We start from the raw sequence: 27,597 nt of genomic DNA on the forward strand, positions 1-27,597 counted from the left end.
AAATACTATATTAAAAAAAGGAACAAAAGTATTAATTGAAAAAAATGATATAATAAATTCATAGAATTACACACTTGACTAAACACATTAAACCATTTTCTAAGAAAAAAGTTTCTTTGTTACGAAATACATTTTTAATAAGAATACTATTGACAAAAATCTCTCATTATGTGAACTAAATTGCAAAGACATAAAGGAGAACAAAATATTAAATAATATTTTAAATTCTTCTTTATTAACAAAAGACCACACAAAATATATAAATAAACTTTTTAAGATTTAATTATAAAAAATATCACAACTAACAATAATTCTTTTGTCCAAAATCTTATTTAAAGAGAATCTTTGGATGAAGGCTTTCCTCTTTGTTTTTTCAGATCTGACACCCATTCCAATACCATAGGATTTTGAAATATACCTGGAATAAAACAAAAACCATGCATTATCCAAATGACATAAAGTTTGCTTCATTGTTCCCACAAAAAAAAAAGAACTATTGGGAAAATCCTGAATTAAATTTGAAGAAAAAAAATGGTTAATTAAAAATATTTGATAAAAATAAAGTCTCAGCATTACATACTTGATTGAATAATTTTAGAAACCATTTTCTAAGAAAAAACTTTTTTTGTTGTTGTTGCGAAATCCACGTTTTAAATGGGTGAACAGCTGACCCAATTCTGAGTTCAAAACTACCACAGTTCAACTTGGTAGCATTTAATTTTGACTTAATCCAGAAGACAAGGGAACTCCTGAAACAAGCATTGGTGCAAATTATTCTTTGTGAAGGACTCGTTGATGGAACCAATCCACCTTTGTGTTACATGGAGAGGAGAACCAAAAACGTTTAGTTCGACATCAAGAGGATTTTAATCTATGATCTGTAAAATGAGGATATTTTATGTCAGCACTGTGGTCCACGAGAGCAGAATTTGTATCGACCAGCCATTGTTGGGATTTGAACCTGAGCCACTTTATGAAATAACGTGGCTCAGTATGAAATAACGCTGCAAGTACCTACTGTATATCTGTAAGAGGGGACCATACCCCAGATTAACCCATTTTGTAAAAGTTTATTCTGCAACCACTGTTTCATACCTTACGACTCCAATGAGTGTTGCGCACGATCACGTGTATGCGTTACAATTGTTGAATGGTTATTTGTTTCGTATTGTATCAATGTATGTACACATCAAATCACATTAAAATTGGTCCAATAGTTCCAGAGAAAATCGACCAAGTTTGCAAATTCTCTTAATTTCTTACACCAGAGTAGCTACACGTATTTAGGCTATAACCACAATTAATTATATAAGATATAACCACCGTATATGGCCTATATTCAATTATTTGAATATTCATACTCATAAAAAAATAGCCTTAACTTTTCTTATTACAATTAAACTAGTTTCAGATCTACTTGCTGTCTATAGATAAGTGACTCGATGAAAACGTTTTTAGCTCTTTAAGTATTTACACGCATATTTACTTGCTCTATCTGAACTCTATCATAAACTCTATCTGAAACAGACATTATATAAAGTGGAACTTAGTCTAAAACAGAAAATTGTAAAAGTCTTAGAAAACCCTATGGTTAATAACAGGAATTTAATTTGCATAAGCAAGAATTTAAATAGCTCAAAAAAAAAAAAAAAAAAGGTAAAAGAAGAAATCAAGAGTTATGAAAATTTGTTTTAGACAAATTTGTTTTGCGCAATTACCCTTATTTATTTTTAAATGAGTGTTCACAAATTTATGCGGAATATTGACATATTTCAGTGAATATCTTAATTGAACAATATGAATATAATGAAGACTGGGATGGTAAAATTAATATTTAAGATTTAAAAGAAAATGGAGACACTGGTGACATTGAGAGTTGCTAAGAAGCTGAAAGGGTGCTAAACAATTTCAAACTTTTTCTATTTTAGATAAAACAGAAATAGTGTTCATTACGGCAGAATTTTAATATGCAACTGAAGTTCTGCTGTAAATAGGAAACACAAGTAAACATCATTTAAGGATTTCATCTAAATTAAAATATTTATTGCTACAAATCCAGAAAATGTATCTCTCATTGTGTTAATTGTAAATAAACATATAACTTAGTAATAAGTAAAGCTGTAATTATTTTTACTTTGAATCTTTACTTTAAGTTTTATTTAATTACCTTAGTAGAATGGAGTCCTAATCTTTAAGTTATATAAAAACAAATAAAGGGGAAAAAGCGTTCTTACAAAGAGTGAAAGTGAAAACTGCCTAAAGCAGAGATTTTGTTTAGCACTGATTGATGGTTTTAGAGTTCACTATACAAGAAAATTTTAATAGCTAATCCCCTGAAACTCTTTATTACAATCAGTCAATAACCATTGAATCCACATTTTTATGTTACTAAATAAAATGTTTTTTTTTTCTATTTTTTTCAGGAACAAGATTTTTGTAATATTTAAAAAGTAATGAATTTAAGCACGATTAACGGCGCCTAGGGGCAAACTCATTCTCGGCGCCCATAATGTTGAAACAATGTGACTCGATAACTTCTACATTTTCATTTGATTTGGTTGAAAATGTAACAGTGTATGATACAATTGTAGTTTCTATTACACTTAAATATTTTTAATTAGGCTTATTGGTTTTGATTGAATGATAAGTGCTTATTTTAAAGGCATTGTTTCAACCAATATATTGTCAATTTGTATTAATTAAAACAAATAAATAAAACTGTGTGAAAAGAAAACATACAATAATAATAAACATCCTGTCAAATTATTAGGTAAATTGAATAAAAATTGGAAGTTAAGGGTCTCCCAATTAGCAAATTAAATTGGGGCTATTTAAAAGAGAAAAGCATTTTATCCTAAAATTCATTTATCATAAAGTTGGTGCCCTTATGAGGCTATACCACAGGGTAGATATTCCCTCTCACTCACTGCTAGCTACACCACTAGATTTAAATAAAATATATAAATAAATAAAATAGTCTCATCAGCAGGAAAACAAAATTACTGCTCTTCAAAGTTTTGATCAGGCCCATAGTTACATACACGGTTGAAACTAAGGACAATGACTGAAGGTGATAAGGAAATTTTAGTGGTTTTCGAAAGAAAAGTACTGTGAAGCATTTAGAGAGCTGTAAAGTGCAATGATATTTGGAAAGAGAGAACAAATTCAAAACTTTATAGGATCTACAAAGAGCAGACATAATAAAATGTATATCAGTTCACAGACTAAAATGGGCAGGGCACCTGATTAGAAAGAATGATGATCAGGCTACCAAAAAGATCTTCAATGCAAAACCATCTGGAGCCCGAAAAACGGGAAGACCAAAGATCCGTTGGCTCGACTGCTCAGACAAAAATGTAAGACTTCTCAAAGTTATAAACTGGAAGAGGTTGAGAGAGAGTTAAAAAAATAAACACTTTGCCAATTTTTGTTTTGCTAAATCATATTATTGAAATCTGAAATTGGCGCTTATTATAGGGATGTGTATATTTATTTAAGTATATCCATTGCCATTGTTCTGTGATTATAAAACATAACAGAAGAATTTCCGTTACACTTCAGAGGAAAATAATACAAAACTCTAGAATTTATTTCACATTTTTGGTTTTAGAAAATCAGGAGATAAATTCAGGAAATAAAGTTAAAACCGTGTTTTTAAAAATAATATTTTATTACCTTCTGTGCTATTGAAAAACTGTTGCAGGTCTAGAGAATTGTTTGACTCTTTTTCATATTCATACGCTTGAAGAATCATATCAAACTTATCTAAATCATGTACAAATTTAGATTCTGCAGTTTCCTTTTCTTCATATTCCTGAAATCAAGATAATTTATTTAACAAAGTGTTAAGAAAATTAGCATGAGTAGATTTCCCCCAACTTACATCTCTTAAAGATTTACACGGTGCTGACAAAATGTTACAAATTTACAATAATTCAAGATTTTAATAGTTATACCGAATAAAACATTTAGAGTGTTTAAATCATCAAGAAATTTAGAAGTATCAACGTTGTCATATTTAGAAAGAAACCAATCCTTTATCAACTTAGTTATATTAGAAGCCTTGATAATTTTATATATAGTGTATAAAACTATGGGCAAGATAGTATAAAAATAAATTTCAGAACATACCAGGGTGCGCAGCCAGATTCTTAAACAAAAAATAAGCACCTTTTAAGCACTCAAAAAGGATTTTTAATCACTTTACAAAAAAAAAATCATAATTAGGATCTGTGCAGCAATAAAAATTATTTTTTCTATCGTTTAAAATTCTTAATTTCTAAACATAAAATCAATAAAATTAAAAAACATTTTCAAAAACTTTTCATAATCATAATAAAACAACTAGTTTCTGATAAATATTGCAGAGAAAATTTTGAAAAGCATGCATTTTTTGTAATTTAGAACGACAATTGACACGGCAAAGAAAAAAAATTTTTCTCTCCAAAAGATAGAAAGTTAAGCCCTTTTTACAAACCCCATATAAAAAAAGCACTTTGAAGGGCTTTTAAATAACGTAAATCAAAAATAAGCATCTTTAAGCACTTTTCAACACACCCTGTATACTTATTATAATAAGAAACTTCCTTAATATAACAGATTAATTTTATTACATAAAATGCATTGTGATTTCAGAAGCAATATTATACTTTTGGGAACAATATATTTCAAAAACCAAAATTCAAAATATATACTATTAAGAAACTAAGCTTATTAACCTTAATAGGTGCTGTGTATGGTAATGACAATTTACAGCTAAAAAATGCATCAGTAATACGTCAGAGTTTTGAATGCTTAATACTTATTAACAATTAGACTCGATAGACATAAATTATGACCAAATCATATCATTTATTGCTTTCAATAAAGAAATAAGAAATAGAAAATGAGAATGAAATAGAGAACTTTAAGAAAGAGAAAATATTTAGAAATTAAAAGCAAAAAAAGTGTAATAAACCTGCAAAAGTAGAACATACATAACACAGTACCTAAAATATTAAAGAAAACTGCTTGAATAAGTTTTAAAATAATGATATGCTTACAGTACATTGATATCAAATAAATTGAATAAATACATAAAATAAATTTAATTTTTATGAAAACTTTTATTTTAAGCATTTTATTAGTTATGCATAAAAATTTATTAAAATTTAAAAGTAAACATGAATAACAATAATAAATATTTAAAAATGCAATTAACAACAGATTATAACATTATAAAGTTGCTTTACAATTTAAGTTATGTTGCTTAAAGTAGACTATAAACTTAATATTAAAAAACTACTTTTTAGGAAATGAATTTAAATGAATTTTTAAGTTTACCGTAATAGATTATGAGATCTTTTGTGACTAAAATAAATTGTTTTTGTAAATTCTTAGATACAATAGTTTTAATATGTATATATAAAACATACCATAAACAAGCTCAAGAATTCAGCTCCTACTTCTTCACCAACAAGAGATGACAATCTCTTCATAGCAGCCTAAAATCAATTAGAATACCATTAAACATAGAATTAAAACGAAGAGTTAATAAAAATTAAGTTAAAGATACCTGATAATGAAATAAATTTAGACATTGGTTGCAACAATCCAAGAATTGACTGCATTAAATTTGTCTATCCACTGGCCTAAATTGCTAAATTAAGTTTTGCTTGCATACACAGGGTTGCCACAGAAAAAAACGAACAAAATAGTTGCTTTTAGTAGCCTAAAGCATGAAAATAGTAGCCAAAAACTAGGAAAATAATTGCTTAAATAAGAACAAAAATTCATCAAAAATATCACTAAAATTTTGTTGATGAATTAATATACAGGGTGTTTCAAAATTATCTTTACAACTTTAAAAATTCATAACTTCGAACATAAACAAGATATTTATATTCTGTCTCTTGCATGTATTACTGCAACAAATAAAGTTTTTTTTTCAATAGGCTGAAAAGTTTTAAGTGAGGATGTGGACACCACAACAGAAAGCTCAATGCGTCTCATGGCCGTATTCGCTCCACATTTTCTGGACTTGTGCTGGGTCATCCGGCTCCACTTTTATGCAATACTGCTCCGGTGCTCATGAAGCTTGTGTGCCATGCACGGATGGAGGGTCTGGATGGTGGGTCTCTTTGGAAATTTGTCCTGAAGTTCCGTTGAACCTGTGTATCTGATTTCGTCTCTATGAACCATGAGACACATTGAGCTTTCTGTTGTGGTGTCCACATCCTCACTTATAACTTTTCAGCCTATTGAGAAAAAAACTTTATTAGTTGCAGTAATACACAAAAGACAGAATATAAATATCTTGTTTATGTTCGAAGTTATGAATTTTAGAAGTTGTAAAGATAATTTTGGAACACCCTGTATATATATGTGTGTATGTATGTATATATATATATATATATATATATATATATATATATATATATATATATATAAACTATTATTATTTTTTTAATCATGCGGAATTTCGTAGTAATAATCACTGAGAATGAAATAGACTTACAATGGAGTCTGTGCAGATTGAACGAATTAAAAAGTGAAGACTCAAATTTGCAATTCAAAAATTTCGAAATTTCTTAAGAAAAAAAAAAAAAAAAAGAGTTCAGTGTATTCGGAAACTATCTTGTGGGGTGCAAATTTTGCACCCAATTTATGCTTACAAAAAAAAAACATTGCTAGGAGTTCAGAAAAGTCTCCTTTTCCTGAAAATAGTCGCTTTTTCAGCCAAGAAAAGTTGTCATAGTCGCCTCATGCCAAAAAAGTTGCAAATAGTTGCATTTTAGTCGCCTGTGGCAACCCTGCATACAGAATAATTGTTGTTTTAACTCTTGAGGTGTTTGTAGGGTAAATCACAATCTCCTTCCATTGCTGGTCTTAGTAGTAGGATACGTAGAAAGAATGACCAATAACTATCTGAATAAAAGACTGCCTGATAAAACACAGTACTGTAAAACTGACTTGGTCAAATCATGCTGTCTTCAGGTGAATCCATGAAATAGATTTGTGTCATGATATTGAAACTGTGAGTATTAACCAGATAGTAATTTACATACAACTATTGTATGGCCTAAGTATGTTATCATGCCAGAACTTAAAAAATATTGACATTGGCAACTTAGAACACAAATGCAACACTGCCAATAATGTTTCATGAGTTCTACAGTGAATACTAGAACAAACTATTATCATTTTGTGAGTTATGAATCAAAATTTGGAATGGCAACACCGAACCACCTTGATTTTTGTGAATCGAAAACACAAACTGTAATTGTCGATAACAGCTTCCATTATTGACATGATTAGAGATTATGTGTTCTATATATAGCCTAGTTCTTTTGATTTTAGTGCAAAATAAATAGTTCTAACTTCTTCTGGTTCTGAGACGTAAATATGTCTCATGTCTAGGACTGGGCGATATTAGAAATTATATATCGTGATATATCGTCAGTTTTGCATCGCGATATAGCGATGTATCGCGATATAGTATTTTTGAATTTCATTTACTTTAAGGCACAGAAAGTCAGATTTCTATCAAGACTTCATACGCATATTGATTTAAATCAATTTATAAATTTGAAAATATATATGTTTTGCTAAAGAAAGATATTAAATAAATTGACTAAGATGTACAAATCTTACTTAAAATATTTACTGAAAAAATGTGTGTAGATACAGAATGAAATATTTGCACTTCTTTATCGTTTATAAGGTATAAGCAGTCTTAATTTAAGTTAACCCCTAAAACACCCTTAATGAAAAAAAATATTGCTATTAAACAAAAGCTGATTTTAAAATTTCAAAATATATTTTAATTAAAATAAAAGTTAGATTGACTAAAAGCCGAAGTTTAAAATTAAAAATGTTGGAATTTTAAACTATAAAGTAAACATAAGATTTGTAATAATTTCTTAAAATTTTCGTTCTCTGAAAGATTTCTCAGTTTAAAAATAAAAAGGGAATTTTATAAAGATATCTAGCAGAAATTATTGAAAGAAAATTTAAAAAATTAAAAAAAAAGTTTGTTTTAAGTGTATAATGAATTTCTTAACAAAGTGTTAAAAATATTTTTTTTTTAAAAAAAGAAACTTTTTTTAACAAATCAATATTTGCTTGTACTATTATGCGTAAATAATTACAGAATTATTAAGTTCGATCGTAATGCTCAAATTCTTAATGAAGAAGTAAACACAAGTTTTGTTATATTTTCTAAAAATGATCACGCAAATAACAAAAGATTTCTTAGTTTAAAAATAAATAAAAGTGAAATTTATCAATATATTTACCTAACAGCATAGGAACAAAATTTAAAAAATAAGTTCCTTAAAAAATTATTTGTATGCTTAAAACAAAGAGCTAAATAAATTTTAGAAAAAAAATGCTTCTTAAACACTATTTTTATTATTATTTCATATAAATAATTAAATTAAATTAAATAATGACCGAATTATGAACGAAAAACAAAGTAAGGCAAAGTTTCTTAATTAAATTCTTAAAAATAAAAACAAAAGAATTGTGATATTCGGTAATATATTTAGCTAATTAACTAATAATATAAAACGAAAATTAAAAAAAAATAATGATTTTACTCTCTAATAAAACAAAGTAGTAATTGATAAAAAAAAAAGAAATGAATAAAATTCGCAAACTTTTCAAATTCTTTTGAACAAATAAAGTTTATTGACTTATGTCCAAAAAATAAGTTTTGTTTTAACTTTATTTCTAAAAATAAAAACAACTCAAGATTTATAAATTTAAAATCAGTAATAGAAGCCCATTAAATTATTAAAAGTTTTATCCGAAAGGTTTTTAATAAATTAAAAGAAAGTAAAAAAATAACCTAACAAATTTATTTACTTTGTAATTTAATATCTTATGGATGCCTTAAATTAGATTTCCGATAATTTTCACATTTAAAAATATAAAAAAAGTTTTGTCAGAAAATAAATAAAAAACTTACCTAATTAATGAAGAAACTTTTCTTTATAAATTCTTTTCAATAATAGATTGCGTTCAGAACAAGGTTACGACGGCGATCACGAAGTTAATCCCATTGAAAATAATCTACAAGAAACGATTTCAAATCGCGAAGGTGCGAAAACGAACATGTGATATAACGATATAAGGTCTCAAAAGTGATTCTGATTCTACCGCTCATCAGTCAAGGCCGTCTCAACATAACGAGACAAAATATTGTCTTCCACAGCGCGAGTTGGCATCGGAATGTAAGAGAAAGTCCTTGCGTGTATCGCTATATCGTCTTCTTCACTCGACGGTTCTGATGCATCGCTTGGAATGAAAGTTGCTGTATCGGTTTGCCGATATAGGCGTTAAATCGATATGTCGCGATATATCGATTTATAGCCCAGTCCTACTCATGTCACATGCTAAATTTCATTACTAGCTCAGTTACAAGTTAAGAAATTAGAGAGAATAGTTAAATATTTGCAATAATTTTTAAAAACAAAAACAAGATTGTTTAAGAACAGGGATTTTTGTTTAACTTAAAATTTTTTTTAAAATTAAAATAAAACAAAGATCAATGATAAACATATACTTCATATATTTTCAACACAATTAGATGAGTTTGTACCACTTTTTGTCACATGCTAAATTTTATGACAACTCAGTTTCAAGCAAAGATATTTGTGAGAATAGTTAAAAATTTGCAGTAGTTTTTACAGATAATTTTTTATTATTTTTTTATTTTAGAACAGCGATTTATGTTCAATTTAAAACACGCAACATAAACGTTAGTATTAAAATAAAATAGAGATCAATGATTAACATATATTTTGAATGTAATTAAGTAAGTTTGTACCATATTTTTGGTAGGAAAAAAATAGCATGAATTTATGCACATGCATATAAATTTATGGTGATTAGCTTTATTAATATGAAATGTTGTTAATAAATTTTTAATATATTCATTAAATTTTTTTGAACAACAATTCCTTTAGTCTGAATCAAATGATAAATATTTTTAACTAAGAATAATGTAAAACAGAAACCATACCACTTCTCGTGAATGTTTCTCTTCCGCACTAACACCACAAAAAGGTGTGATATCACCAACAATGCATTCTGCCATATCATGAACAAGACACATTTTTATGCACCTAAAGAGCATTAGAGTACATGAGAAAATACTTAAAAAAAAACATAGCAGCATAATAAAACAATTATGATCCAGTAACCAAAAATATATATTTCATATTTGGATAAATATATGGTAATTGTTATTAGATACTCTCACTTAAAATGGTGTTTACTATAATTAGGATATTAAATTCATAATTTTAACATGACATTAGCACACAAAAACTTTAAATAGCGCATTTGAGTCTTCACTTTATCACTCACAGCTCACATCGATTCCATAGTAAATATAGGTAGTCTTTTGATCATTAAAATTGTTGCTACGAATTTTCATTCGGAGTTTTAAAATCCTGATATCTTTCATTGCTTAGTTATAACCAATTTTTTACTATTATTTATGATTATAACTATTATTTATGATATTTTTTAAAATACCGATATTATTACAACATGAACATTTGATTAATTTGTCTCTAATGCAGTGAATTCACTGTTTGTTAGATTTTTCGGCAATTATTGCTACCAGCAATTATTTCCACATAGTTTTTTTCATTTGATTATTTCAACAAGTGACAACCGTTTTAAATTCTTAATCACTTTTTGACACGCTCAATTAACACCAACCAGGGTTCCCACTCTATGATGAGATTAAAATTCAAGGACTTTCCAGGACTTTTCAAGGACCTCAACAAAATTTTTCAAGGACCTTAATCTAAGACCAATTTTAAAAATTATTCTCTTCTATTTTACTAGAAGCAACAATGCTTGTTGTGGCAATAATTAATTTCAAATATAATACCTAAATGCTTTGCCTATATAGAGAGAAGAGAGTATATGTATTATGGACTAAAATTTATATTTTTTTAAAAACAACCCTACTGGTTTTACAGATTAATTCACAAAATCATTTTCAGCACAATCTATCACTAATGGTAATGAGGTGTTAATGGTGAAATCCTTTAATCCTGTGTATTTCCATGTGAAGGCTGCATGAAAGACAGAGCTAAATCTTAGGTATTCCATAACCCCCTCCTCTCCTCGATTAAGCATCGTTTCTGAAATTATTCATCCATAATTTACACAACCTTCTCTAAATGTTATGCAGCAACAATTCTTTCTGAAAATAAAAATTAGAAGGAACATATCCCATTTTCACCATGTTTAAAAGCATTATTCGTTATGTGTAATCCACAACTGCCAATGAATATGACCTGGTGGGAATATTTCTCTTTTAATTCACACTGAAGCTTCTAATAGAATTTCCAATTGACATAGGGTTCATTCATGGATAATTGAAGTATTTTAGAGAGTTTTTAACCATCATCCATGCATTTGTAAAAAGAGGACTGTGATATAACGTATAATTTTTCCTCCTTTTCCCTTCTTCACTCAGATACTTCCCAAAATCACAATTGGCCAAATAAATGATAACCAGTTAACAACACAAATATTTATTAACAAAGGAAAAAAAATGAAGTTTGAAGAAAATTAATATAACCAATCCACCTAAACAATTCGCTTCTGCTTTTTTCCTCCTTTTCCCTTCTTCATTCAGGTACTTCCCAAATTCACAATTCTTAATTGTTTTTCATAAACAGAATATGATAAATCTCATACCTTGATTTATGCTCTGGTTCTCGAAAGAGAGCGTGCTGTGATATAACGTATAATTTTTCCTCCTTTTCCCTTCTTCACTCAGATACTTCCCAAAATCACAATTGGCCAAATAAATGGTAACCAGTTAACAACACAAATATTTATTAACAAAGGAAAAAAAAATGAAGTTTGAAGAAAATTACTATAACCAATCCACCTAAACAATTCGCTTCCGCTCTCCATCAGAGCGTTCCCTCCTCTGTCTTTTTACAACATCTACCTTGATGACAGCGCCATCCCAACATGGAGGCATGACAAGGACAAAATATTTTCTGCAGTTCCATGACCCATAAATTGGGAGGTAAGATACTTAGTGCAAACTTTATTATCAATTCCTTACAATAATGTCCATCTGCTTAGATTGTAGAGACTGATTTAACGTCTCATCAAAGAGTACAGTGTAGCAATCAACATTCTTCAGCTCATTTATAAGAATCCCTTTGAAGTATAGTGCCAATCCAAAGGAGCCCAAATAGGCTCACTTTGTGGCACTACAAAAAAATTGTCTCGCTATACAGCTATCAGCAAACATTTTGGAGAACAATTTACTAATCCCTTCACAGGAGTTACATGAATAATTACTAGTGATGCACTTCAGACTCCAGAGAATTTCAGCATCAAGCACATTCCTTTTGACCAGATAAGAAGACAATGTTACCTCGGCCACTAAAGTTTCTGCTTCACATGGGGCACACGATGTTGAAGGAGTATTTACACCAGATGAATTAGATGTTGATGTCTTTGGAAAAAGAGAACTCAGGGCATGAGACTGCTTTTTTGTTTTACCTTTCTTTGATGTGTGATTTCAGAGCAGATTCTTCCATTTTCGCGATATCGATCTCCTTCATGCATAATCGGCACTTGGCTCTGAACTTCTTTTCGGGCATCGATAAAATCCATTCTTAATAAGCTTGATTATCCATCCATTGGGGATTAAAATAGCACTTCCCAGGCATAACTAGTCTAAACTACATAACACAAATACAAAGCCGTGCCTTTGCGAATACGCTTTACAATAAAGTTTTGAAATGACGCAAACGTAAGGACAAGTGCGGATGGTAAAACGGCAAATTTATTGAAAACTACAAGGTACATATTGTTATGAAATTCGAGAGTATTCCAGTTTCGATAAGAAAAAAGAAGATCTAAGCATATGCGACAGAAGATGAAGCGGAGTCTCGCCCCGAACGCATTGATTGTTTGCTGTGCTCCGCGCGCTTGGCAGACACCAAGACGCTACGCCCGGTTAGAAACGGTGGCGTTAAAAACCACATGAGAGAGCTCGGGAACAAAACAGAAAGAACGAGAAATATCCGCGGGTGTTTTATAAAAAGGGCCTCCAGCAGTATTGGACAAATTCAAGGACCTATCAAGTTTTTCAAGGACCTAAGACGTTTTTCAAGCACTTTCAAGGACCTAAATTTAGCAAAAAAAAATTCAAGGACTTTCAAGGACTCTCAAGGACCGTGGGAACCCTGATCATAGATGTGGTGTTTTGATATTTTTTTTTACAGTTATTGATACTAATTTACACATGGTTTTTAAAGATCTCAATATATTTTAAACATATTTTATATTTATTCCTGATATATTTTGTATAACATGTGAATTTCAAATCATGTATTAGAGTACTTATTTTTTGATGCAATGATCTTATCGCTTCTTTCTTAAGATTTTTCCGCAATTATTGCAATTAATTTCCACAAAGTTTTTAATATAATATATATTTAATACAATATTATTTATTACAACAAGTGAATCTCTAAATGAAACCATGAGTTAGAGTGACTCCTTTTAGGAAAGTCTGATTAGCAAGAATTTGTTGTTGATCTTTTTTTCAGTAGTTACTGCAACGGATTTCTTCCAGTTTTAATGTCTCTTTTTAATGCGATGACGATTTACAAAATGCAAAAAAGGAAATAAGTAGTGCTATTTTTTCATCCTGTCAAAACAGGAGAATATCACCCATAATATTAGAATATGTATTCTTTTATATGTAGATTATAAAAAAAAATTCTTACATTGACAATTAAAAAAATTATATACAGTTTTATTCTATACGTAAAGGTCTTTTTTTTTTTTTTTTTTTGTAAATAAAGTCCTTTTGTTGCTTTAAATTAATACTATATATATTTGTTACTATCAAAAATGTCTGTCAGAAAGACATTAGTGTAAGGGAGAATTGTCGCAGAAAGTTCAAACAAAAATTCAAAATTCTGCCATATGCCTTATAGGTATCAACAGCCCTGTTTGGTTTCGCTGATTAGCTGCAAATATATAGATCATACTATATTCGGCAAATAAAGAAAATGGAAGCAGATTAATTTATAATAAAATAGGTAACTGGCAAAAGTTATAGTGAGCTCTTACTTATTTCTGTCAAGATTTGAAGAAATCTGATCACCTAAAAGAAATGCCATCACACTCATCCTATACATATGTCCAGCAATCGTCTCACAATCTGGAACATTAGAGCGCACCCAACCAGTTCTTTTAATGTGCTAAAGGCAAGGAATGCATTTAATTAATTTTCTGTCTCCTACAGTTTTTAGATAACAACAATTCCTAATTAATAGCTGTGCGTAATAAAAGAAAACTGCTTATATTGTAAACAGCTTATACAGTAAAAGTTCAACTATGTGGAATGCGTGGGAATTGACAAATTCTGGATACTTGAACTTGAGTATCAAAAATCTAAATTTTTAATATTGTATTTTATTTTTAGAAAGAAATGCTACACCATAATGAAAAAAAAAAAAAATCAACACTGATGGAAAAATTGTGATAAAGGGAGTTAAGTTAAAATAATTCAGTGCATAATGCGTAATAAAAAAAAACTGAGGGTAGCACTTTTTCTTACCTGTACTGTACTGCAGTTCATTTTACGTCGCACTAGAGCTGCACAATGGGTCATTGGTGACGGTCTGGGAAACATCCCTGAGGATGATTTGAAGACATGCCATCACAATTTTGATCCTCTGCAAAGGAGATGGCGCCCCCGCTTCGGTAGCCCGACGACCTGCATGCGAAGTCGAGCACTTTACTGTAGAACAGTTTAACAAGGACCATTACCGCACACCCTCGGTCCCTACGCAGACTGATTCAAGTGGTCACCCACCCGCACAATGACCGCAGCCAGTGATGCTTGGCTTTGGTGATCTGCTGGGAACCGTGTCTTAACACTGCGGTACCTTTTTCTTACCTGAATGATTACATATAACTGTGAAAAATATAAATCTTTGTTGTAAGAAATAAAAAATTCTAAAACCACTCACTAAGCACTAATTTGTTTATTGTGTAAAGTAGCAGATTTGTGTTCGTATGATTTAAATTGAAGAGTTCAAAAACAGGTAATTTACATTGGATTTTAAATGGCCAGTTTTTAGATTCAGTGAGTCCTATAAAACTAAATATTTATTAATTTCACTTCCTATACTTTATTAAAGAAAAAATAACAAACATTGTTAATAATCTAAAAAGTTCAGCTTAAAAAAAAGTTTCTTATGGATCAAACTGAAAGCAAGATTTAGGGTGACCTGGGGTAATTCCTGATCAAAAAATGCAAACATCTATTTTGTGAAAAAACTATTCAAGATAGAATTTCAATATTTTCTGGAAGTTTGAGGCTATATGAGATGAGTCCTATGCTACCTTCTTTTGTTTGAAAATCTAATTAGAATTTAAAGGATTTTAAATTTTTAGTGATCAAGAATTACCCCTTCTCTTGATCAATTCTGGGGTAAATCCTGATCATTTCTGGGGTAATTACTGATCACCAGTTTTTATAGTAAATGGGCTGTTTAAAAATAATTATACAATGGTAATTAACAAATAAGACATTAAGATCAAACAAATAAACCAAAAAGATATGTTTACGCAGCTAATAAAACTGTTTATTTAAAATCAGGAATAAAGATTAACACTTCAGCTCTGGCAGCAGCTCTCACACTGAAATTTTCATTTTCAATCATTAAAAGAAATTCACTATTTTTGCTTTCTAGAAGCTTAGTATCCTTTTTAAGCTTATAATTTCTCACCATATTTATATTAGGTTAATTTATCAACTATAAAATTATTCTAACAATGTACACACATAAATTTAAGATAGAAGCAAGGTAAGACATGCTAGAAATGGTGCATATCAGAACACATTTTTCTTGTATACAGTTAAAAACAAATTTTATGATTATAGTTAAAATATATTTTATAGTTGTTCCACTTAATAAATATGAACTGTTATTTAAGAAAAGGCAATTGACTATTTATTAGCTATTTTTTATACTATTTATAAGAAGAAATGACAATGATCAGGAATTACCCCAGTGATCAATAATTACCCCATCTGTAGGGGGCAACATTTGATATAGTTTCCTATAATCAATTATAATGTTTACAGTAAATGTGAAATAATTAAGCAAACGCCTACACTATTTTTATATCAAAGAAAAAGAAAGTAACTCAAAATATTTATTATTAAGAGAAGGAGGGGGATCTTTGCAGAAATGTGCACATTTTGAAACCCATCTTTGAAATGGAAAATACAGAAAGCATTTTAAAAGATACTTATTTTGTTAGATTAAACAAAAAACTGTTATTAAGTAAAAGTAGTTATACTTTAGTAAAGTGAACAAGCATTCTTGTCCATGTCTCAAATTTAAAAAAAATATTATTTTTTTAAATAAAACTCAGGTGATCATTATTTACCCCAGAAACAGAGTGATCGTGAATTACCCCGGGTCACCCTAATGCAGATAATTTTGATTTATTTTTATTCATAGTTTCTGGTACATGCAGAAAACGTCATAAAAAACAAGTAAGAGCATTCAGAAAATGAAATATCACAAGGTACAATTGATCAATTTAGCATTATGATTGAAACATTTAAAATCAGCAAATCAAATATGTATATATTTTTTTTATTTTAAAAAGGTAAGAATGCTGTTCTCTTCAGAAAAAATTTAATCTATTATCTAAAACAATGTTTTATCCTCTTTCAGAATTGCAAACATTTGTTTATAAAACGCAGCATGATGTGTGGTATGATAAAATGTGATACTTTGTGAGAAAAGAAAAGATAAATGGCAACAATAGTGAGAAGAAAATGTGATCCCATTTATGGACAGCCTTTTATTGCATATGCGTAAATTTTGAGATATTTTATATTATGATTCAATTATAATTCTGTAAGAAAATGATTAATTAAATAAAGCTATGTTATTTTAGATTATTCTGATGAAAGATCATGAGAAATGTTCACTTTTTTGTAAATATATATAGATAAAAATTAATTTAATATGTTGTGTATATACAGTCATGTTGTAGTCAAGATTTCTAATTTAATTAGATATATCATCAGTAACATTAGTGGAAAATAATGTACATTTGAGAACTAAATATTAATAAGCCTATAATTTCTTAAAAATCAAAATTTTATTCAAATTATTATAAATTGACAATTGAATTTTGATAGCATTTAAATACATAATTGATTATAAAATTTGACTACTAGATATAATTTTAATTTGATGCATTTTCCAAAAAAAAAAAAGTATAACAGAAATTAAAAGCTGATAAAAATATGTAATAAGCATTAAAATTGAATGGAGAAAATAGTAAGCATCTAAAAAATTTTTAAATTAAAAGACATTTTTATTCAAGTTTTTGAAATTTAAAGAGATAAAAATAATAAAACAATTTATAAATTTTACCTTTAGTTTTCCAACCAACATTAAAAAATCCAAGACGCTTCTATTGGAACTTAGCGAAGATTCAGCCATCTATAATTGGTAGAAAAAATATTTCAATTCAAATTTGATATTTTAATTAAAATAAAAAATGCAAACTTTTTTTGTTGGGGTAAAAAAGTACATAGATCAATAAAGTTTAAAAGTACATGGTTGAGAAGCATGGTACAGAGGCAAGTTACACCACTATATTTTTTTAAATTTAATTTAATAAATGTGGTGAGAGCATATGCGAGAGTTATCACCAAATATGAAAATCAGACCTTTGCCAATATTCCATTAGCATAACTCTAGCACAATTAAATTATTTGAGCAGCCAATAGCATGTAATAGGCTATTGATTCTGATATGAAGTCAATTTCATTAAAAATTGAAACTTCCAATTAGTCAATTAATTACTTATCAGTAGAAACATAATTTACTCTCTAAAAAATATTATCAATTTTCTCGATCTTTCAAAAATGTTGTACAACAATTTATACCTAACTATGTTGATAATTATTATAATATAAAAGCATCAGTAAATGACAAAAAGTTACTGTATAATTAAATCTGTGGGAAAAAATGTACTTCAAAATGAATAGGATACATGGTAGTATTGTTCTAAATAAAGGTTCCCAACTATTTTGTAAGAAACAGAAGCAAATAAAATCGTAAAAAATAAAAGTTTATATAATAATTTTAGAACGTGCGTTTTTTATGAACTGTTAATTTATTGACTTTTCTTTTTTCCAATTAAACATCAGTAGAAAGTAAATATGTAAGATTAAAAAATTCATTAATTTTAATAAAAATTGACATTATAGTTCTTTTAAAAATATAATGTGTCTTTCGAATGAAGAAATAATAATAATAAATGAAAAAAACAAACAGGCAAGAACATTCATTTGAATTTCTTTAAATATTTTGTTACATTCAATAAAATATTAAAATTTATTATATATATATATACCAAGGACTAATATAGTCCCTGCCTTTACATCTATGATATATACATTTTTTAGCTGTTTTATTTCTTCGTTTGGTTCTCGTTGGTTATTTCTATGGTTATTTCTTCGTCTCGAAAACGCTGTTCGAAAAAATGTTCGAAAAATTTAAAAAAATATTGATAGATTGTTTAATCAACCAAAGCTGAAGTTCAATCAATCATGAAAAGTAACAGATACAAAATATCAGTTGTACTTTAAAAAATTATTGACATTGGAATTAATCACTAACTTTAACTTTCACTTAAACAATTTCTAGGGTCATGTAAATAAACAATTAGTACAACTACATTAGAAGATTGATGATTTTCATTTAAAAATTTTTTAACTACCACCACCCCTAACTGAAATTTAAAGAATTTTATTGATCATCACTGCAGGGGGATTAGCAATACCGTCATGGCAAATTCTGAAACGAATGAACCTCGTAGAAGAAACGTCGATTCTAGTAGTTCCCAGTCTAATAATCCCGAAGATTTAAACGTGTTTATTCCAACATATCCTTATAAATCAAGTTCAGAATATGCTACAGCTGTTAATCAATGGCTGTGGCAGTGCTACAATTGGCAATGTATGACAATAACATTACCCTATATTATTTCACAAACTGCGTGTCGTTTGCCAAATAGTAATGCAGACGGTACAACTGACTTCAATCGAAACTTTCCGAATACTTTTTTCCCTAATCAGAATTTATCGCTCTTGCAATCAAATCGTCAAAATATTGCATTTCAAAACCAAACTAATAATTCAGGGGCTGCACATTCAACAGGTATGTAATGTTTGATTTTAAGTGTTGTTTTATTTTCGATAAATGAAAACGCAATTCGTTTCTTTTCAAAGCTGTTGATATTATTTATGATATTTTATGTTTCTCCTACTAAGTTTGCATCTAAGTTTATGCGTTTATGTAGAATTAATCTCAATTCAAAATTGCAGTTTGAAATTATAAAATTATCACATAAATTATATGTTATTAGATCAGAAAATTAATTTAGGGTTATACAACGGGGATATTTCCGTATCGTGATCTGTGGCAGAATAATCGCCAAGTTTTGGAAACTTACGGGTAGTGGCCCGCAAGAAACTAAAAAAAAAAAAAAATCACAGAAAGGGACCAGCTCGAAAAGTATAACTCGTAGCCACTTCCGGGCAAACACCGACATGCTGTTTTGAAAAAATTTGCAAGTTTAAAATCTATTTGGCACCTTGGCGATTGTAGTTGGCGCGACAGATAACGATACGGAAATATCCCCACAAATATACAAACTATACCTGTCTCATTCTAACAAACTTAATGCACATTACATAGTTTTTAAAAAACTAATTCTAAGTTTTGAAAAATGCTTACAAATAGTAAATTTATATTTAAAAAGAAATTGCTGCTACACTTTATTCAAGAGCATTTAAAAGAAGTCAATGTCAGTTATAATATTAATGCTATCAAGAATGATTAGAAATTAAAAGGGTCCTTTAAACTTTTTAGGGGAGATTTCCGTATCATGATCTGTGGCAGAATAATCGCCAAGTCTTGGAAACTTGCGGGCAGTGGCCCGCGAGAAACTAAAATAAACATCACAGAAAGGGACCAACTCGAAAGGTATAACTCGTAGCCACCCCCGGGCAAACATCTATGTGTTTTCTTTAAAAAATTTGCAAGTTTAAAATCTATTTGTCACCTAGGCAATTGTAGTTGGTGCTACAGATCACGATACGGAAATATCCCCCTTTTTTAAGCATATCAAAACAAATAATAAAGCTATTGGCAATTTAATGTTTCAATGAATAATACATAAACTAAACAATAAAAAATTTCTTACCATGCTGTTAGAAATAAAAGTTATAATAAATAAGCAATGTAAATATTATACTGAAATTGATTATTAGGAAAGATTTCTATAATGGAATGTGTTTAAGGAGGATATTTCTTTATTAGTACTTGTTTGCGGCAACTGTATTTATCACGGCACCAAAGAGATTTTAAACCAGGGCTCGTGATTTTTTTGATTTTTTTTAGAAAAAATCAAAAAGTCAGATTTTTTTGATTTAAATCGGATTTTTTTGATTTAAATCAGATTTTTTTGATTTTTATTCAAATACACTATAAGAACTTTGATTTATGACAAAAAAAGCTTTATAAATGTTTAATTAAAATTAAATTAATATTAAAATTATATTATAAGAATATTTTAGAAGCTCTAACTACCTAAAACAATTTTTCATTATAGTACATAGCTTTGAATGCATAGCAACTATTTCGAAACAAATGCATGATTGAAATTTAAAGACTAGATGAAATAGAGAATTTAAGGAATACTTTAACTATAAAACAAAGTTTCAATTACCAAATCATAATTTTAATTTAAAATTGTCATTTCCTTTTTTTCTCTCTCTTGATTTTTAAAATGACTAAATAAATGTAACAGATTGTGTTTATTAATGCAGTCATTCATCAAAAAATAAATAAATATTTAATCTATATATTTTTATATTAAAATATTTGTTTTTAATCCTATATCAAAACAGATAAGCTAAAAAAAATCTATATACTCATTGAAATTTTTTTTTCACAAAATTTCTTTATAAAAAATCTGATAATGTCAAAGATACTGTAAACATATGAGAAAAAAATACTTAAATGTTTACTTTAATCTGTACTTTCAATCTCAAGAGTCAAGAGTTTTAAAGATGTAATTTCGATTGTGTTAGAATTTAACACATACCAAGAAAGAAAGTAATTTTGTTAACTAAAATTAATTAATGCAGCAATTTATTTAAAATAAATTTTAAAACTAAGAAAAGAAATAATAAAAGTATCAATAATTTAAAACACTGTTTTTTAACTTTTTAAATCAATATATACATAAAAAAAATTTGTTGATTTAAATCAATGATTTTTTTAAAAAAATCATTTGATTTAAATCAACAAACCCTGTTTTAAACTTGCAAAAGTTTTTTAAAAAAAACAGAAGGCTGAGAGAGGTGTCTAGAGTTGCTCGAGTTGGTAACCTTCTGTGATGTTTTATCTAGTTTTTTGAAGGCCATTGCCTGGAAGTTGCTTAAAACTGCCTAAATTGGTTTAGTTTTGGGCCAGGTACTGATATAGAATTGCCTACAAAAAAGTTGGAAAACTTTAGGGATAATCAACTGCACGAGAGACGTAAAAAAAATTATTGAAATTTCTATCCCATCTTTTTATTTATTATTTACCAATTAAGAGTGTCACCTTAATATAAAATATTATTTATTTTGTCTAATATTTTGTGTTGTCATTGTGCATGTTGTTACTTAGTGTTGGCAATGATCTTTTTTTTTACTTTTTTATTTGTTCTAGGAACAGTATATTTGGTTCCATCCCTTTTTAAAAGACTAGCTGCTGAAGTAATTGATTTTTGCATCTTGCTGCTGTTTAAAGTCCTTATTACTTACATTCTTGTAGATTTCTTTGACTTAGTGTGAGTTTTTTGAATTTGTTATATTTATATTAATGTTAATAAAGTTAAAGTTATTAAAAATGTCTAAATAAGTTATTTGTTTAAATATTTGCCCTAATTCTTTTTATACTGTCAGATGACTATATCCAACTATTTTAATTAAAATTCAAATGTATATCTTTGAAATTTGTTTAAGGTTAAAAAAAATGATTCATAACTATGGGGTATAATTTTATTTAACTATTGATCTTGTATTAGTCTAAGTAGCGCTCTACAAGTAAAAAAACTATTAATATCACTACTTTTTTCATAGTTTGTAGTGTAATGTGGTGCTTTTTAAAAGAAGTACTGAATATAAAAGAAAATAGTTTGTAGCAATTCCTGGCAACTACTTTTTATGTTAGTTTTGTAAAAAAGTAAGGTCCAAACATTACTAATCTTTTAAATTTGCTTGATAAAAATCTTTGCAGGTTTGTCAATCGACACAATGAGATTGCCTCTGTGGCAGATGAGTAAGAATTATCTTTTTAAAATTAATATTTAAATTAGCCATTACAAATGATTGCTAATTAATTATTTTGGCTATACTTTTAAATGTGATTATACACTCTTGAAACATTAATGCTATTACAATTGATAGGAGCATATTTTCTCGATAATTTTTGTTATACTTTATTTCTTTGAGTAAAGAGAAAAGCATTCAACAAATTAAAATTGCAAATATTTGATAATTTCTTAGCATTTCTTAAATTTAACATTCACTGTCGGGTAAGGCATATAAAATTGAAATTATAAGATCAAATTTATAAAAAAATGGTTTAGAATTACACACTGGCCCATCTAAATATGAATAAATGTTTCTTATTAATTCTTCATGGATGAATAAGCCAATTTCTGATTTAAAACTTTGTTGAACATGGGTTTAATTTAAGTTTTCAGAAAATATCATCTCTTAAAAGTTATATAACAGTGACTACATTTTGAAATTAGTTTATAACCTCTACATTAAAAAAAAAAAGTAGTTTTAGTAAACTACATTTCTAATAAAGTAGTTTTTCTGCCCACTGCTTGATCTTTTTATGAATATCTTTTACATAAATAAATGAAGTGGTCATTAACATTGCATAGAGTGTATAGAAATTCAATATTTTAAAAGATCATAACACTAAAAGATGTTATTAAATGAAAATGGTGTGCTGTATAATCTCAAAATATATTTCTGATTTAGGAATTTGGACAAATATGATTTAGACATCATAAAAAATGAAAAAGTTGATTACCAACGAGCAATGGAAGTTACTTCTGAAATTTTAGCCCTTGAAGTTATTCATAGATTTGTAGTATGCATTTTTGAAGTAAGTGTTATTTTTCCTTAATCTTAAATTCATAGGTAAATTGTGATTGATTATTTTCATTTTTGTATTAAAAATATAATATACTATAAAATATAAATTAAGTATATATAGTTTTGTATAAAATACTGACTTTGTGTTGAATAATGGAATTAAATGAAAATACTGATTATCATTTAATACAATTAATCTATTATTTTATAGTTAAGAAGAACAATAATATTTGTTTCAAAAATTGTTAAAACTGTAGTATGATCTTTATTAAATGTTACATTGTAATTTAAAATAGTGTAAATAAATACTGGCTGCTTGAAATTTCCCTCCTATTTCTGATATGTATTTGCAGGTCTCTCGTGAAATACGCAAATACGCTTGGCATTGCAATTGGGATCCAAGTTTTCGAAATTTTTGACGTCCCACAGACTCGAAAGTTTTGACACAGTTGCTTCCTAATTTATAAATTTGTATGAAGAAAAAAAACCTGCTATTAATAAATGGCACCTTATAAATCTTAATTGCAAATTCTCTGATAATATACAGATTTATTTGTAAAAATATAATACATAAAAATTACACCTAGATTTTTGTTATTTTAATTTTTTTTGATAAAGATTCTAAATGTCAGTATTTAATATTTATGGTTGGTATTAAAAAAAAATTCCATTTTGAGGAGGAAAAAACAAACAAACTAGAAACGAGGTGAGTTACTAATGTTTTTAGTGGTTACCAAATATTTTAGCTGGCTTCCAACATTTTTTAACTTCTTAAAGTCCTGTGTTGTATAGTCGATTATTAGCATTTAAAATGTTGAGAATTTTACTTTGTAAAGTAAGTTTTTTTGCAATTAGGTACGTCTTATGCTTATAACATCAATTATAATCAAATGCGGGAAAAAATGTGAAATGCTAATGTGAACAATACTATTTGTTTATATCTATAACATGTATTAAAATCTTCTATTGAACATGTAATTTAAATTTTAAATTTACAGATTTGTAAAAATTTGGTAAAAACATTATAATTCTGTTTTATATCTATCTTCAAATTGTTAAAACTTTGTTAATTCCGAAAAGTAAAGTTTTTGTTACAGACAGCAATAATTTGAGGCTTTTAAATTTTACATTTATATAATCAAATGTTTTTGGGTATAATGATGCAACATCTAGAAAGATTTTTGTAACTAAGCATTTAAGTTTTATGATTTTAGGCTTTATTCATCCATAAAGGCATACTGGGTCATGGAGGTGCCACACCAGGTAAAACTTTGATGCATCTTAGAGTAGTTTCCTGTGAAACAGTTGTTCCTTTGGATGCAAATATGGTTAGAGTTTACCCAGCCAAAGATTTAGGATTGACATGGTTAGTGCAATTTTAGATATCTTTAATTTAATTGGTTATTTGTAGGCTATTATGATTATTATTATTTTTTACGTCACACGATGATAAGACTGGGATAGCCTGGTCGGTAGGGCGCTGGGCCCGTGTCCGAGAGTTCATGGGTTCGAACCTCGCCGGCCGAAGACTCCCCGTGTAGTAAAGTGACTGATGCACGTTAACTCTGTCGAGCCACAAAAGTCCTCCATGTTCCCATAACAAATCAATACCTCTGAGGGTACTGAATCGGTGATCGATCGTTCTCTGATTCAGGTCAAAATTACGATCTATGGATGTATGAATGGGTCCGCCCTATAAACAGGTGCGACGTATGGTGTGGCAGAAGTCGAATTCTTGGCCATAGATGGTGCCACTGGAAAACAAGAACAATCGCACCCCTCTGCCTAAACAGGCATACGTCAACAACAACGTCACATGATTTTCAGTATTGCAACTCATTGTCTTTGTATGACAAAGTGCTTATTTCAAATATATGTAATAGGAAAGGCATTATAATAGTTTTACAATAATATACTTAACTCACACAAGTACATTATCATTACAGAAAATAAATATTTGTTCAAGATCTTTATTATATATAGTTAATATGAAGTATTATTTGTAAACTCCTGAAAGTATTATATGTATATATAAAAATGCTAATGCGTACAACCTGTAGCAGAAAACCTCCATCTTGGCTGCTGACATTGCAGATTACTTCAGCATCTGCAGATTATTTTTCATCTAACTTTTATTCTTCTTCCTTAAAAGCAAACAACCAAACTGGGAAAAATTGCTGAGGCTCATTTTTGATTCATCTCAAACTTCTTTTTATTAAACTTAAAGCATCAAATTAAAAGAATATTGCAAAGAACAGAAAGTAAAAATGTTATTTTTCTGTTATTTGATTACCGATTTTACTGTATTGGGATTTATTCCATTCTTTTAGAATCATTGTATGAAATTCAATTTAAATTTAACATGGAGTATTTATGCATAATTTTTAGGAACCTTATATTTGCTAATTATGCTGCATGTTTATTACATTAAGCTGAATTAACCTCTGACTGCTTTGAGGTTGCAGTCAAATTTAGATTTAGATGAAAATATTGCTGCTGATTTACTTCATAAATTCTGCAACTGAACGCTTACATATATATTTTAAAATTTAAATTACAAATATTAAATATAAATACTAGTTTTGTTTTTTTAATAAAACATATTGTCATACACTATTATCATGTAATTTGTAAATTTATTGATAAAGATTTTAAAAAGTAAACTTGTATCAAAATGTCTTCTTCTACGTTTTATTAATGGAAGTAGAATTTTGAAATTATTTTTTATGTCTCACTAATGATTCGTTTGTTAAATTATTATTGCAAATGGTATAAATGATGCGTTAATGATTTAAGGGTTTGTATGTTAATAAGAGTAATTTTTCTACAAATTACTATTTTATTCAGCATGCCTATTTTTCTGTTCAACCTCATTTATCTTTTTTCGCATATATTTGCACATTTAGAAAATTTCATTACATGTGTGGTTTGTATTATACATGACAATAAAAATAGTTATTTGTAAATGAAAATAATTAATTGTTAAACTTATTGAAACTTTTTTTTAGCATTCTGATATATTTTAATTTTTAAACTTGAAATATTTTATTATATCAGATTGCGTAAAGTAAATTTTATGTGTTTAAATGATTAATGAAGTTAGTTGGCCTTATATATTATTTGAAAAAAGTCTTCTCTTTTAAACTTTTGTCCAAACATTTTTGAACTGTCATACTTCCTATATTTTTACCTTGTTATTTTCTTGTAGTGTGATGAAGTTTTACCAAATGCTAAGCTTTTGATATTATTTGTCTTGCTCACATTCTTTTCTTACTGCTGTATTAACCTCTTGTTTCATTACAATATCTTTTTTTTGTTTTGCTTTAGGGCACTATTGCGATCTTTTATCAAGAATTTTTCATTGGCATTTGTTTTCCCAATCTGTGCCACCATGTACTTTTTTCAATACAACCGTACAGCATATGACCATATATGTGGCAGTATGGTTGTGGAAGACATACCCGTGCGAGCAAACAGAAATTAGAAATTATTTTATTTCCCTCCTTTTGTACATACACATTATAATTACTTTATTTTTTGTTTATTATTTAGTTATTTTTTTTAAACAAAGTTTATTTCCATTTTAAGAATATTAATGCTTATGATTGTGTTTCATAAAAGAAATTATACTATTATTCAATTACTTTTCACTAAAATTATGTTTTCTTTTTACAAAATACTAAATGATTTTGACTATAAGCACCATAAATGTATGCTTATAATTGCTCATCTCATTAATTATTTGTAAACTTACAAATATCTTTCACATTTTGCGTCTTTCATCTAAAAATTATTACTGTACAATTGTAATGTAATACAAATACAGCCTCTTACTGTTATCACCACTTTCATGTGTCGTTTGCTGACTTACCACATGTTATCTCATTTTCCTCTACAAATACAAATTTTCTGCAGTTTAAAGATTTAGTTTTCAAAGTGTAAATTTTATGATTGTATTCTAGGGCACTTAAGTTGATCATAATGTGCAAAATTTTATCAAATGTTGTAAAGTAATTTTGATAATTTTATAATTAAAAAGTTAATTAAGAACTCAAAAATTGGTCTTTGTCTTGTATCAGAATGAGTCAATATCTATCTTCACTTGAAATTTCATTGCTATAAGTGCCATCATTTGTTCATATATTGTCAAGATGACAGACATGCTCAAACCATCTTGTTATATTATATGTTTAGAAAAATCATTTAACTTTTTCATTTTTTTTAACAATAGTTGCTGTACAAAATACTATGTATTACTACACTTGTACCTTCACTTTTTGACTAATTTTTATAAGTAAATTTTTAAAATTATAAATGATGTATCTAAACAGCAAACATAAAAA

The 27,597-nt window shown here is 28.1% G+C and overlaps 2 protein-coding genes across 4 annotated transcripts; one reads left to right on the forward strand and one right to left on the reverse strand.

Moving 5' to 3' along the window:
• Positions 1 to 213: 213 nt before the first annotated feature.
• On the reverse strand, positions 214 to 19,004 carry LOC107437088 (5'-deoxynucleotidase HDDC2). Of its 3 annotated transcripts, none has more exons than XM_087164036.1 (7): positions 18,871 to 19,004; positions 17,454 to 17,522; positions 14,116 to 14,246; positions 10,007 to 10,109; positions 5,415 to 5,483; positions 3,676 to 3,814; positions 214 to 418 (listed from the first exon to the last, which is right to left on the reverse strand). In XM_087164036.1, the coding sequence occupies exons 1-7, from the start codon at positions 18,874 to 18,876 to the stop codon at positions 333 to 335; spliced, it is 603 nt and encodes a 200-aa protein (XP_087020162.1). In that variant the 5' UTR covers positions 18,877 to 19,004; the 3' UTR covers positions 214 to 332. The 3 variants fall into 3 exon arrangements, with proteins under 3 accessions (XP_087020162.1, XP_087020163.1, XP_087020164.1); XM_087164037.1 differs by lacking the exon at positions 18,871 to 19,004 and adding an exon at positions 18,442 to 18,701; XM_087164038.1 differs by lacking the exon at positions 18,871 to 19,004 and adding an exon at positions 18,485 to 18,620.
• Positions 18,875 to 27,597, forward strand: LOC107437087 (protein FAM8A1). The gene is made up of 5 exons (XM_043046311.3): positions 18,875 to 19,247; positions 21,810 to 21,930; positions 23,138 to 23,264; positions 24,469 to 24,620; positions 26,582 to 27,597. Exons 1-5 carry the CDS (start codon positions 18,875 to 18,877, stop codon positions 26,736 to 26,738), a joined length of 930 nt encoding a protein of 309 aa, XP_042902245.1. The 3' UTR covers positions 26,739 to 27,597.

Source organism: Parasteatoda tepidariorum, chromosome 5, assembly GCF_982258835.1.
Source record: "Parasteatoda tepidariorum strain Cologne lab strain chromosome 5, Ptep-v5.0, whole genome shotgun sequence".
NCBI lineage: Eukaryota > Metazoa > Arthropoda > Arachnida > Araneae > Theridiidae > Parasteatoda > Parasteatoda tepidariorum.